The 15120-nt window shown below is 41.5% G+C and overlaps 1 protein-coding gene across 2 annotated transcripts; it reads right to left on the bottom strand.

Annotated features, from left to right (window-relative positions):
* Positions 1-1224: 1224 nt before the first annotated feature.
* On the bottom strand, positions 1225-14353 carry bco1l (beta-carotene oxygenase 1, like). Of its 2 annotated transcripts, XM_085265894.1 has the most exons (12): positions 14256-14353; positions 9925-10046; positions 8681-8809; positions 8453-8582; positions 7670-7817; positions 7325-7472; positions 6670-6890; positions 3901-4167; positions 3716-3821; positions 3550-3644; positions 2199-2310; positions 1225-2089 (listed from the first exon to the last, which is right to left on the bottom strand). In XM_085265894.1, exons 2-12 carry the CDS (start codon positions 9986-9988, stop codon positions 1929-1931), a joined length of 1581 nt encoding a protein of 526 aa, XP_085122020.1. In that variant the 5' UTR covers positions 9989-10046; positions 14256-14353; the 3' UTR covers positions 1225-1928. The 2 variants fall into 2 exon arrangements, with proteins under 2 accessions (XP_085122020.1, XP_085122021.1); XM_085265895.1 differs by lacking the exon at positions 14256-14353 and having other exon boundaries at positions 9925-10065.
* Positions 14354-15120: the final 767 nt, after the last annotated feature.

Consider the following 15120-nt stretch of genomic DNA (forward strand, 5'->3'; position numbering starts at 1 on the left):
TGCTCCGCAGCAGCAGGGAGGCCCCACACTCCAGACCGCAGTCGGACGGCCAACTCCTCCTCCTAGCCCCCCCGCTCCAGCAGGTCGCAGAGAATGGGGGTGAGAGAAGACTCCAAACCTCCCTCCACCCGCTCATTGTAGTGTTGATGCATGTGTGTTCTAAGGTGCATTTAAAACCCAGGAGGGCATGGAGCTACCTGCCAGAGAGCAGCAGGTAAGCGCATGGTCCCTCCTGCTAGCCCTCAATGTCTACGTGTATTTAAAATTGAGAGGTGGGCAACGACGCCAGGGGTGGGGTGTACACCCTGATGGTACTTTGGATTCCGTGTATCGTGCCCACCCCCAAGATCCTATATGTATGTGTAATGAGAGTGTGAGTAATGTGAATGTCTAAGTTGTGGGATAAAATTGAGGCAGAGGCAGCCAGAAGGGGACAGAGGGGGGGGGGGGGGGGGGGGGGGGGTAGCCTCCTCTGCACCCTGGTGACATACCCCTACTCCAAGGTCCTGCATGTGTGGGTGATTGTGGTGGAGCGGGAAGAGGGAGGCAGCTGGAGATGGGGAGGGAAGGAAGGGAGGGGCAAGTGACCCCTCCCTGGGGCCAGCTCCCCTCCCTTCCTTCCCTGACCCCAGTAGGCACCCCCATACTCCGCGACCCGCCAGGGAAAGGGGGCCCAGGCCCATCCAGACCGGGAAAACTGGAAAAACTGTTGCCTGCTCTGATGAGACACGCTGCTGTGAGATTCAGATGGCAGGGTTAGAATTTGAGCAATATGGAAGCATGGATCCGTCCTTCCTTATATCAAAGGTTCAGACTGGTGGTGGTATAATGGCATGGGGTTATTTCCTTGGCACTTTTTCTAAACACCACAGCCTACGTGAATATTTTTTGCTGACCATCCCTGTATGGCTTCTTCCAGCATGATAGCACAAAGCTCAAATCATCTCAAACTGGTTTCTTGAACACGACAAGGACTTCATTCTACTTAAATGGCCTCTACAACCATCAGAGCATCTTTGGGATGTGTTGGAACGGGAGATTTGCATCATGGATGAACAGTTCACCACATTATCAATAAATGAAGCATCAGGTGCTGTTGTGACTATAACTTACTGTTCAATCATGATCAACTGTATTGGCAAATATCAAAATATGGTCATGCATAAATAATATGGAAACACAGCAGAAGGAAAAAAAGACAAAATAACTTACATTTAAGTCAGATTAGTTTATTTATATAGCTCTGTATCACAAAATACAAATCTGTACAGCCAACAAAAGCCTCCATCCTTAGACTCTTGATTTCGACGAAGAATAGGAAATAACACCTCAAAAGGAAACATGGAGGAAAACTTGACTGATTGGTGGGGGCACCCAACCACAGGGCAATATTTGGGGTCTGACGAGTATCTCGTGTTGGTTCATTTGGGACATCATAACAACATAACACACAGTAGCCATTTTCTCTTGAGACCCCTCGGGTCATTAGGTTTTAAATTAGGGCAGCAAACAGTAAGTTTGTTGTTTGCATGAGAAGACATATCTCAGTCTAAAAGTTGAGTAGTTAGAGCTTTTATGTATTAAAGTAATTGTGTTTTATGCTTAATTTCTCAACATTTTTATGTTACAAAATAAAATCTCTGGAAATAAAAAAAAATGTTAACTTACCATAAAAGTTTCTACACGTGACTGAGGTGGAAACTTTGTGCAGCTATAATGAGATTTTCAAACATTGCTGATCTCACTTCATTTGCATTTTTAATGCTATACATTCCCCTAAACCTGTCTTTTAAAGTGCTTTAAGATTAGCAAAGGTAAAGCGAGTAACAGTAGATTTTTTGTGTCCACTGTTAACACTGGACATTGCTTAAAAGGTTTTTTAAAAAGAAGTTTGACTTCATTGTCTACTTTACTTAAAAGATTCAATTCTATGATGAATCAGCAGCGGGAATGAAAAGTCCGTGGAGGTCCATGTGGACAGTGGTGGGGATGGAGGCTCGGGCGATCTCCTTAAACGTTTTGGCATCGAGCACGAGCATGAACGGAGAAATGCTGGGATCCGCAGAAACAATGGATGACAGGATGACTCCTGGATAAGGAAAAGATACAATGGAAATACACATTTTGCTCTATGCACATCAACCATTATTGTGGTTTCTAAATATATAAGTTTGTGTGCTTGACAGCGTAGCTCTCACCATCATCTTCCTCCACAGCTCCGGGAGATGCGACGAACACTGGCTCTGAAGGATAGCAGTCTTTCTGCACCCATTCAACGTGTTTCCTTTCAACAATGTCAAACTTGGCGATCTGTTGGGTCATAGTGTTAAAGTAGCAGACCTCAACAACCTTAGAATAGATCATCCTAATTTTGGTTCAGGCATTCACTGTCCTCACAGATTTGAGTATTCAGCACCATACTAGGCCAACAGTAACTGACGTTTTCACTTTATTTGTTTGAAAATGCTGACTGAATGATTTAGTTTGATTAGTCTAAGATTAAGATTAAGATTGTTCATCCTCATATGTGCATCTGTGGAAGTTATAGTGCATAAAATACAGCCAGCGTCGTAGTTGTTTCTAGCACTTGAAGATACCTATTGTCGTTTTCATGTAAAGAAACAGAATTTGCGTTACTGACTGATATTCAATTCAATTTTCCTACAAAACTTACAAAACTTTACCCAAAGCTGCCCCCACCCCCATCCCCCTGTTTCCGATGTTGAAATGGAGGCCTGGACCATAATTAATCCATGAAATTGGGTACATTTAAATTGGAGGGACCTTGCTTTAATTCATTTGAATGCTTATTAAAATGTTTTGCTTGTCTTGTCCTGCTTGCATATAGGTCATTTAAGGCTGGAAGAAGGAGCTGGTTAATGCTTTGTCTCTGGCTTTGCATTTTACGCAAGTTGATCTTAAGGGAATCCTACTTAAAAACAAAATCCAGACCATTATTTTTTCAGGCGTAAAACTGGTCAAACTCAGGACTTTGGGGTTCATGTCTTAGACTAGCTGCTTCATTATTACCATGAAATTTCATTTTCAGATGCTTTATGGATGCATTTTGACAATTTAAAAGCTTGATTATTTGAAATGAGCTTCCTCCAAGTGACAACTGAGCTCACCTCCAGAAAGAGTGGGGAGCTTGGATGCCCACATTAAAAGGAACTAATTGAGGTGGTTTAGTCATGCATCCTGGGCAAAAAAGCTTCTAGGTGCATGCCCAACTTGGAATAGACCAGCAGGCAGAACCAGGTCGTGCTGGAGAGAATATTTCTCTCAGCTGGTGTGGAAAAAGCTTGATATTCCCCCTAGGAAGGATGAAGGTAGTGGCCAGTAGAGCGAGAGCTCAACTGCTTAGACTCCTACCCTTATGACCCAGGCCCCAATAAGAAGCAGAAGATAGAAGGATAAATGTTTAGGAAAAAAATCACATTTGGTGTCCAATGTTAACTACATGGAAATGTGGTTCATGTATGTATAATTGTTCACCCCAAAAGCAATGTAATTGATTTAATAAATCGATAATCAATAATGTTGCTTCACCTTGTTGGGATGAGGAGACCACTCTAGCCTGGACCCATAGAAATATCTGTACTTTTTAGCGTTGAATTTGTAGTTGATCCCAGGCAGCTCCAAACCTTCAAGAGGAATCAGACTCGTTAGGTGGATCAGACAGCGTTTAATGACAGTCACTTTGTGGATGACTAACCTATAAAAAGGGTGTCTGGCTGACAATAGATTGATCCGTCCTCCTGCAAAATTGCCTGAGCCGTTGTGTCAGTCAGAGTCACCAGATTAGATCCCCTGGGAGACTCCTGAAGAACAGGTACATTGTTATTTATTGATGAAATAGAATGTAAGTGTGAGTGAATCTTCACTAAATACTAACTATACCTTGTTGATGTTGAGCGGAATAACAAATCTTTGGCAGGATGGTGGGGAGAAGCTCTTATGGCTCTGGATGAAGTCGCTAGTCTCTTTTTTGATGTTCTCCAGGTAGAACATGTTGTACAGGTTGCTGTCCTTGTAGCTGATCAGGTCAAACACCACATGGCCGTCATCCTCATAGGCGTTGATGTGGTGAAAAACCACCAGGGCATCGGCATGAAAACATGTGGAGATTTCCTTTCCTGTTTTTCTATTGATGATATGAAAAAAAGTCTGGAAAAGAAAACAGGTAACAGTATTACGGAAAACCTCAAATACCTGTTATAACCAGAAATGTACTAATCCATTGTTTTTTGGTTTCTTGGGAGACTTCAAATCAGCAGTGAGCAATTTCTTGTTGTGGAAAATTTAAATCAGAGTCTAGTTTTACATAATAAGTAAATCCAGCAAAATAGAAAATGACAAACTCGGTATTTGCAGTATCGCTTCTATTCTGTGTTATTTCATATCTTAAGATGATTTAAATTTGTATAAATAATTTTATACTATGTTAGTGGTGCTTTTGTGCAGCGTACTTTTGTAGTACACTGTTGCCTGTTCTATTTTTGATGGCAGTGCATGCAATTATTTGGTTGGTTTCCTGGCATTTGTTCAGGCTAGAATAGATCTGCAAAAAGAAGATCTGCAATTTTTGGTACTTCACCACTGGCTTCATTTTTCAGCCCAGACGTTTCTGCTTGGTTTTAAGGAGGCAGCATGCTTTAACAGAGTGATGGTATGTAACATTTCATGTTTTTCAATTTGTTCTGGTGCCCACAGTGGCACAGAGAACCAACATTGCACCTTAAACTACAAATGTGAAGGGCCAAGGAGAGAGCCAGGTGGAATCCCACAAATAATCAGTATATACTGTCGGTGTAGTTTTTCTCCAATGTTCCTCTAAGCTGCGCGCATTCGCAATTGCGCACTGCTGACACGGTCTCTGCGCACAGAAAATCTGCATTGCGCACCAAAAAAAAAAAAATCTACCTGAATTGAAATTAAAATTAAGACTTTAACAATTCTGTTTTGCAGTGTTAGTCAGTGAGTGACTGGCTGCTCCCGTATGGGATTACAACAATGCCACCTTATCCCATAGTCCAGCCAATAATGCGATTTACATTCATATGCAGCTAATCAACGTTGTTGACAGGCTATGACAGCGTCCTTATGTGCGACACCGGTGTTTTAACGAGCAAAGCGGCGTGGCTGATGTGGAGTGAAGCCACGTTAATGACAACATGTACAACAATTGGAGATGTGAGCAGGACAGACAGAACAATTGACGGAGAAAGTGTGGACTTTACACCAGTTTTTAAATCGTGTTGATAGGCCACGTAAAATCAGAGTTATGATAAAAGTATATGCAATGTTTGGTTTTCTTCCTGAATACTATCATTGTTTATATTTACTGTGGGAAGAAACAGTAAAAACAGCGTTTTATAAGTAAAACGCTCGAAAGCACTCTCCGCCTGTGAGCAAAAACAAAACCAAAAAACCCCACCCTTTCCTGTTGGTGGAAAAATGTACCATGTCACCAATCAAAAAAATAATATGGCAACATGGCATTTATTGTTTAGGAAGGGGGAAGTTTTAGGAGTGACGCCGGTGTTTTGATATGTGAGATATTTGTGACGTTTAGCGCAAATCTTGTGTAGTTAGTGTGTAGTGTAGTTTTTGTTGTGTGTGTCAGAACAATGAGGCGACTGCTGAATGTTACAGGTGATACAGGAGTGATACATCTCCTGTTGTCAGGCCCGCAGGTATCAGGCTGTTTTTCTCCTTTAGCTCATAGTGGACAGAAATTATTTTTGGAGTGGCACAAATAATTTGTGTGGCATCAAATTTGATGCAGAACAGCTGATTGTTCTGTAAATAGTTTGAAATGTTTATTTAAAAAACCGCCTTGGCTGCATTTTTAGGTAAACAGCTGCAAAAACCTTTGTTGTTTGCAAAACTCAGTTACTTTTTTGAAAACAACTATATAATTAATTGCCCAACATTGGTCATTATACACTGTATTTTGCAGACAGAGTTACAGGACTCTCTCCCAGACCACAGACTCATACTTATAATACAAGTCAGAGCTTTATAAAGAAAAGAAAGTTGTATTTTCAAAATTGGAGTTCAAGTTATTTTTAACTAGTGGTGTAACGGATCACGGTTGATCCATAATCCGAACCGATCCCACTCCACGGTTCGACACGCACGTGATATGAAGATTCGAAAAAGAAGGAAAAAAAGTATGTGTATAGTGTGGGTGGTCAGTCTGTCAAGCCATAGTTATGATCAGTGCTAGCGGTCCAGGTGGAGGAGCAGAGGAGTTTGCGGCATTTAAGCAGCCCTTTGCTGCCCAATCCGACCAGGCTAAAGCTATTACAAAAGCTACTGGGGTGTTTAGCTGCAGACGGGAGGTCATATTCCCTTGTGCAAAACAAGGGGTTTAAACTATGATGAACATGCTTGAGCCACGCTATGATGTCCCGTTGCGCGTCCACTTCAGTGACAAGATCGTACCGTAATTATTTTAATAAACCATGTGTGACCACAGTGCACACGTCTGCTGTTGCTCACAGTGGTCCAAGGGACCGCTCAGGGAGTTAGTGTGTTCGTTTAGACACATGAAAAATTAGAGGGAACATTGTTTTTCTCTGAGTAGATTTTTTCTTAATAGCTTAAATGACAACTTATATATAATTTCACTATTAGGAGTTGATAAAAATGTGGAAGACTTACCATATCATCTTGATCAAATTTGAGGCAGCCTCCCCAGTTGACCCCCCTGAAGTAGGCAGTGGCAAGTTTGACAATATCCAGTTTGAAAGGTTGCTCCACAAACACAATGTAGTTCTCAGTCATGCCAAAGCTGTGGAAGTAGCTTGGAAAAAGTGAGGAGCGAAAAGGGACTGAACAGATCTGCTGCACTTTCCTCAGCGCTGACTTTTTGTGATTTTTATCTGAAACAGTCAACACAGTGTTGTAAGCTTCACTTTAATTGCTTGTTACTCTGTTCACTTGTCTTCATTTCTTGATTTTAAAAAGGGAGAACCAATAATTTAAAAATCATTAATGAAGTAAATGAAAGTAAATGAAGCAAATGAAAATAAAGTGAGCTACTGTGACACACACTTTGTAAATGATAGTATAACAGTTCATATCAACTGTCTTCTTTGAGAGGTCTGATTGTGGTGTCATAAATCAATTAAACCTAAGTTGTAATCAAATGAATACGTGGCTCATGGAGCACACAATGGCAAATAAGTAACTTTACTGCTGTGCGTAGGTTTACTATATTCTCAGAATGATATCTAATTACTGCTAAATAATTTATCTTGAGGATTTAAAGTTTAGGAACAGAAATAAACAGGACAGAATGAATTACTGCAGACACCTGAGGCATCAGCTGGGACTTTGAAGATCATATATTTTGGCTGGCCAAAACCAATAATAGCAGTCCCCATATTGTACGTATTGCCCTCCTCATCGTAGTGTGGATGAGCCGTTGCTAGGTTCAAGGCAATGTGGTTCCTGTAGTTTTTCTGAAATTAATACAGGGCAGTACATTTGAGGAAGGACAAATCTTTCACAGAGATGCTTGTTGCCATTATATCCAACTGTGGTGCTAAACGAAACTCATATAGTTACTCTTTACCTTTGGGTATTCAACAGTGGACCATTTAACGAAAACCTGAACCTTTTTAAAATGTTCCCAGGCAGAATGTGCAGACTAACTTACCCTGCCGATAGTTTCCAGGGTGTTAGGGTCAATCTGATTTATGTAGTTGACCTCGGAGGAAGCGTAGTAGTCCTGACCATAACGAATTATGTTGATCAAGTTGTTGTCAGTAAAGTCAGAAATGACATTCTGGAGGTGTGTGAATGCCCTGGTGAGAGAGCGTGGAAGGGTTTTTTGGGGCACACAGCTGAAATAATTCAGTATTGGTATACATTCCTAAGAAAACAAATATCCAATCAACCAAACGTCTTTAGGTAATGGTTATGCAAGTAAACCTCTTACTAACCCAGAGAATTGCATTTTGCACTTTCATGAACTGATGAATTGAAGCAGATATTCTGATTAAAAAAAATAAACATCAGAAAAACCTCAAGTGTCTTGGTTAGTCTGTCCCAGTTTACTTAAAGTGGTCTGTACATATCTGAAATCATCAAACCCCAAATGGACCAATAACACAAGACTTGTAAGGTTTGATTCAGATTTCTATTTTCATCCATCCGTCCATCAGTCCATCCATCCATTTAGCTCTTGTTGTATGCTAGGTAAACTAACACAGAACTGTGATATCCATCCATGATAAATTGAAGCAGAGACTTTAGATGTACTACACTATTTGGTTCCAGATTTAAAATCTCTTATGTCTACTAAACATAGAAAGCTAGAGTGGACAAAAGCTGAATGGGCTGAACTTGAGCTTTTTAAGTCTGTTCTGGACTGAAACTAGAAAGATCTGAAATCTGAGTATTATATATTCTGTAAGATCATGATCTGGATGGGCTTTACCTGGAGAAGATGTTTTTGCAAGGATCAGGGTAGATCATGGTGCCAAACTCAGAGACAACAATCTTGTTTGCCTTGATGTTTCTCTTATAGGTGTCGCTCTTCAGAAACTTACTTCTGTAAGTCACCTCACCTGAAATAGCAATATCAGAACATTGAACATATTCAGCAGTTACATGGACAACTGACAGTCAACAGTTAAATGATGCTGAAGGTTTATCAAAGTCTGACCATTGCTGAAGGTGAAGCTGTGGATGAGCGACAAGCCGTCAAACCAGTGGTTGTACTCAGAGTTACCTACAGAGAAAAGCCCAGGCCCGTTCCTCAGCAGGGTGCCCTGCAGCCAGGAAGGGACAGATCCTGCAGGTCAAAGGTTACAAACACCACTGTTAATGGGCTTTAAATCCATTCTTAACACAGAAGCTTTGTGACAGCAATCTAACCAAAAGGTCCATTGTGGAGTTGTGGAACTTTTTTATCTTACTACACATTTGGGGTTTGGATTACTGTGAAGTGATCAAAAGGTTGTAAACTCCTTACTTGAAATTTTAATGGATGTTAGGCTAAGAAAGAACTGTTAACCTGAAGAGCTCAGTAAAAATAAGTGATAGAGGGCCACAATCCTAATTTCAGTGATAACTGAAGCAAAGTCAGATCCACCAGAAATTAATTTATGCAAAATTAAAGCCCCATGTGTCCTTTAAATATCTCCATAAATCCATGTTTTAAAGATACCACAGTCATGATTCTTATATATAAAATGGGAAAATGGTTCTGGTTAAGGTATTGATATAAAGGAACATTTGTATTGAAGAATTTTCACTGTGAGGTAATTTTGGAGGATAATGAAATGTAACTACTAATAAACTACTCCATGATTATAATCATTAAATGGTCAGCAACTCCAGTGCCACACAACAGGTAAATAATAATGATAATAATAATAATAATAATAATAATAATAATAATAATAATAATAATAATAATAATAATAATAAATACAGAGCTTATGACTTGAGTCATCCATTCAGTCTGACACATGCAAAGCACATACAACAAACATCTACTCAGGATTTCCTCTATATGACCAATAAAAGCTGCAAAGTTTCTAATTTAACATAAACAAAACATAACAACAAATGAACATTATAACTCTGGAGGCAGATGCTAGAAAATACTTTATTCTACAGAGACTTAAACCTACACTTGCAACAAGTGGAGGTTCAAGTCTTCAGAGTTTGGCACTGCTCCCTGTTTGCTATGCATTTATCGGTGTCACATTCTACTTGCTGCAATAGAATATGTTGGTAATGTCAGCAGACAGTCTATTTAAGCCTATTCTAACCTTTTGAGCTGTGTGTTTTCTTTTTGTTTGTTCAGGTGGAAACCTTCCAAAAGAGCAAGCTGAATTTATTAATGACTCTTTAAACCAACAGACTCAACATTTTACAAACTCTTTAATGGTTCAAACTCACCTTTCACTTCGGTTTTCACTGGCTCTGGAGTTTCACATCCATTTCTTGAAATAATTGACTGCATGCTTTTCTTCCTGAGCTACAAGCCTCCCAGAGTGCACTGCTCCGATTGAGTCCCACCTCTGATTGAAAACACAGACAGCAGCTGACTACGTGATACTTGCAGGCTTCAGGAAACATAAGTGCAGCTGATTATGTAAGTAAGCTGGAATGGACTTTACTCGGCTTTTCATAATAAAAGTCTGCCTGTTGGCTTACTTCAAGCACCATTTAGATGTTAATAACTGGGCTTATGTTGTCCACAGCTACATTACATTCATCAAATCAGACAAATCAAAAGAACTAAAACATAATTTTTAACTATATTTTACATTTTTATTTAATTTGATCTATAGGCTCTGTCACTTTTTTGTTTTTACACAAAATTCAATTGAAACAACATATTTTTTTTAATTTAAAAATCCAAACTTATTTGAATGTTTTATACTATCACTGCATCTCTAAACTGTCTTATTGCCAATTTTTCTTTTGCATTGTAGCTGGATGAATCTTTAAGCTCAGGTCTGATTGATAATCTGTAAGCCAGTGATAAGAATTCTCATTATCTAAATATGAACTGTAAATTGCTGTGTTGTTCAATAGTTATGTCTAGCTTTATAGCTAGAAATATATATTTCACTTTTACAGTTTACTAAGAGGCATGACTTTGACTAACAGCAAACATTTGGATCTTTTTGGTTTAGAAACAATAATTGTTTACAGTTGATTACAGCATTGGGTGCTAATTAAATCATTGCAGCACTAATCATCATAATCCAGCTGAAACACATTTTGACTTTGTACACTATAAAAAGTCCAACACATCCTGTTTATCACCTCCACCTGCGTGTAATGTAAAGTAACAGATGTAATCTAAATCAGTTTACAACTTTACAAATGCTCTTATCGGGATATTTCTCCAGGTCAGAGTGTGTCCTGGCACTGTGTCCTAGAAATTACTCAACCTAGAATAATACATCATAGTCTAACACCTATTAGAAGCTTTGACTCAGCATTTGATTGTTATATAATGAATGACACGATTTAATCCAATCTACTTAGATTCTTTATTTACCTTTTTTTTCTCCTTTACATCTGTTAAATAGCTACTTTGCAGATTAAAATATTCATTCAAAATCAGAACCTCATCTTTTGGTATATAAACATCATTACAGTGATGTAATGTAGAAATGTTTTGCATATAGACCCTACTTTCACAGATGCATCAGCTGTGGACCAATACCTAGATTTGAATAAACAATTTGGCTGAAATTGATGGCAAGTCATCGGTTAGTTGAACCTCAGATTCAGGGGTTCCTGCAGGACCATTGGGTATCTGGCTTGCTGTTGTAAGCTTTGGTCTCTGTACAACTGCAATGAAAGCTTCATCTCCATCGCTTGCTATAAGGCCTATTTGTTCCTGGTAGACAGTGAACAGTCAAGGTATGGAGGGTGTCACATTTTCAGATTCTTATCTTTGCGTTTTGTGGAGGATGTAGGTCTGCTGTCTTCAACAAACAACGACTTCCACTGGGTCGATGTACTGGGATGGTAGCAGCTGACTGTAAAGTTGTTGAGTTACGAATCAGCACCTCCAACTCTGAATTCATTGTTTTCAACTGGAAAAGAGTGCAGTGTCTCTTCAAGTTGTGAGTGAGAAGTATCTCAGGTCTGTTCATGAGTGAGAGGAGAGCGCAGTGAGATATTGACAGACTGGTTACTGTACCAGTCTGTTGTGGTAAAGAGACCAAGATACCTCTTATGTGATTTTTATTTTAGCATGTCCAACTGGGAGTAGACCACAGGTAAGACCAAAGACATACTGTAGAGATTACATCTCTCAGAGGGTGGCTGGAGAAAGTCTGAGATGGGCCACCATCCATTTTCTGCCAAAGCAGATGCTGATACTTTGGTCCTGCTTTTTTAATTTATTATTTGTTGTTAGTTATTCAGCCTTTGCATCAGAACAAGAAATTAAAAATAATATTTATAATTACTTACAATGTAAATAGAGAGTAACTTCTCACTCACACACCAATGTCTGACTTTCTTATGGCTACATCAGGGGTGTCCAAACTTTTTTTCACTGAGGGCCACATACATAAAAATATAGGAGGGGCTGGGCCACTTAATAGAAATTAGGTATATAACCTTAACTGTAGTGTTAGAAAAATCACTTAAAAGTGGTCAAATGTTATATTGTTGAATATAATTAAAGACAAAACTGCCTTCACCACAGCTTTCCATAAATGGATCTTTATTGATTTATTCATAAAAAGCTTTGGTAGCTCATTCTCAGAACAGCAGCCTCAGATTTCTTCTTAGACAGAAGATTTACAGAACAGAGAAAAAACAAGGGGAAAATTGTCACAGATTTGCAAACCCCAAAAAACGTTGAAGCTGTTTGCGGTTTGGGGGTGTGGGCCACTCCAAAACCGCTTTGACCTTTCCAGGATCCGGTCTCAAGTTCCCCTGCTCAATTATGAATCCAAGGAAAGAAACAGTGGTTACATGAAACTCACACTTCTCTGCTTTGACAAAAAGGCGGTTTTGCAACAATCTTTGTAACACCAGTTTGACATGTCTTTCGTGCTCTGACACTGACCTGGAGAAGATGAATAGAATAGAATAGAATAGAATAGCCTTTATTGTCATTGTACAGAGTACAACTAAATTGGAGTGCCACTCCCTTGGTGCAAGTTTCAATAATAAATATAAATGTAAAATATACAAAGTACAAAAAAAACAATCGTAAGTACTCAAACAATAGTATGTACAATATATACAGGATAGCAGCATTAATATAATGACAGTGACGGTATGGAATAGGTTCAATTGTTTTTGTGCTTATTTACTACGGTGATAGCTCTGGGAAAGAAGCTATCCCTGAATCTGTTTGTCCTGGTTTTATGTGACCTGTACCGTCGGCCTGACGGTAATAGTTCAAACAGTTGGTTGCTGGGGTGAGAGTGGTCCTTGATGATATTGCCAGCTCTGCTGAGGTACCGAGAGTTTGCAGTGACCTCCAGGCTGGGCAGAGAGCAGCCAGGGATCTTCTGGGCTGTGTTGATGACCCTCTGCAGTACTTTCCTGTCCGCAGCTGAGCACCCTGCATACCATGTTGTTATGCCGTACGTTAGGATGCTCTCTATTGTGGCTCTGTAAAATGTCACCAGCAGCCTCTCCTCCAGGTTGTTCCTCCTGAGCACTCTCAGAAAGTGGAGACGCTGCTGGGCCTTTTTAACCACCGCTGTAGTATTTGCAGTCCAGGAGAGGTCATCAGATATCTGCACGCCCAGAAACCTCATGGAGTGTACCCTCTCCACACAGCTCCCGTGAATGTAAAGTGGGGCCGGGTCTGCTCTGCCCTTCCTGAAGTCCAAGATAAGTTCTTTAGTTTTTGTGGTGTTCAGTTGGAGGTTGTTAACTGAACACCACTCAGTCAGTCTGTTGACCTCATCTCTGTAGTCCGACTCATCCCCCCTTGAGATGAGTCCAACCACTGTGGTGTCATCCGCGAACTTTATGATGGTGTTTGAGAGATGGGTAGGGGAGCAGTCGGATGTGTAGAGCGTAAACGGGAGGGGACTCAAAACACATCCTTGTGGAGACCCGGTGCTGAGTGTGATGGTGCTGGACAGGTGGGGGCCGAGTCTGACAGACTGTGGTCTATTTGTCAGGAAGACCTTGATCCAGAGGCAGATGGGGGTGGAGAGTCCCAGGTGAGACAGTTTCTGGACCAGGATCTCCGGGATGATATGATTGAATGCTGAGCTGAAGTCCAGAAAGAGCATTCTCACATAGCTTCCTCGGTGCTCCAGGTGACTCAGCGCAGTGTGGAGCGCTATGGTGATAGCGTCCTCGGTGGATCGATTTGTCCTGTAGGCAAATTGGTGGGGGTCCAGCGTGGGAGGCAGACCGGCCCTGATGTGCTGACAGACCAGTCTCTCAAAACACTTCATCACTACAGGCGTAAGTGCAACAGGCCTGTAGTCATTTGGGCTGACCACAGCTGTCTTCTTGGCGATGGGGATGATGGTGGAGGTTTTGAGGCAGGGCGGGACGGTGTTTGATGACAAGGTTGAAGATTTTAGGTTGTGTCTATCAAAGCCTTGAGTGAGTGAGTAGTGGTGTGAGCAGTGAGCTTAGCTGGTAACAAAAGATGAGGAGGGGAATGAGAGATGTTTATTTCGCCCACCAGTAACCCCGTTTCTACTGGCGGGCACGCCCTTTTGCTCGTGCGGGGCAAACGGCGATGAAATGTCCGTGACGGCCGCAGTATAAACACTCACCAGCCATGAAACGGCGCTGCGTTTCCGTTGGTGTAAGCCGGGCACGTCCAATGTGCATCGGCTCCGCCTCGCCGGGGCTCACATCCATCGAGGCCGGCTGTTGTGGTGAAGCAGCACTACCGGCAAAAATCCCAACACTGGGAGCACTCTGGGAAACTGAGTGTCACGTCCCACGGCGCATTCGCAGGCACTCGTCAACATGAATGCACAGGGACATTAATGAGCTGAGAGATGATGGTAATTCCCTCGTCATGAGCTCATCCTTCAAATCCTCCGCAATATTGTTGAGCAGAACCTCCTTTACTGCCTCTTCTCTCCACCCGGTTTCTACAGCGAGAATGCGGAAGTCAACTGAGAAGTCAGCCATAGTGCGTTTACCTTGTTTCAGATTTAGTAGACGCTGTGCAGCAGCAGAGGGCCCGCCATCCCTTTCAAACACGCTTTTGAATTCAGTCAGGAAGTCGAGGTAGGAGATATTCGGCAGGGTTTTCAATAGTGCCTGAGCCCACTGGAGCGTGCGGTCTCGTAACAGCTGAACAAAGAAAGCAATCCAGGCACCGTCGCTGGCATACGTCCTGTTCTGCTGGCGGAAAAACAGGGAGACTTGGGCAAGAAAACCCGAACATTTCTCCAGCTCACCTGTAAACGGCTCGGGGCTTGGCATCGTCCTCCCCGGGGCCTCTAGCCAGGCAGCGGGAGGGTCGGGGGGGTGCAGCAGCGGCCTGGGGACTCGGAGATGGAGAGGGACTTACACGCGGAGATGGGTTTACGCTCGGAGAGGGCGAGCTTACCAGGGGTGTGCGCTGGGCGAGAGCCTGTGTAAGGGCGGAGAGCTCTTTATTGATATGGTGGAGCATCTTCTCGT

The sequence above is a fragment of the Mchenga conophoros genome, linkage group LG23 (assembly GCF_057382185.1).
Source record: "Mchenga conophoros isolate Kocher_MC1m ecotype Shallow Benthic linkage group LG23, M_conophoros_male_GT1.1, whole genome shotgun sequence".
Classification (NCBI taxonomy): Eukaryota; Metazoa; Chordata; class Actinopteri; order Cichliformes; family Cichlidae; genus Mchenga; species Mchenga conophoros.

Coding starts and splice junctions, on each gene's coding strand:
- bco1l (XM_085265894.1), bottom strand. CDS start 9,988: ATGCAGTCAATTATTTCAAGAAATGGATGTGAAACTCCAGAGCCAGTG. Junction 6,891..7,324: donor AGTCCCAGCTGATGCCTCAG/GTGTCTGCAGTA, acceptor TGACTGTTTCAG/ATAAAAATCACAAAAAGTCA. Junction 2,090..2,198: donor AGCTGTGGAGGAAGATGATG/GTGAGAGCTACG, acceptor TTCCTTATCCAG/GAGTCATCCTGTCATCCATT.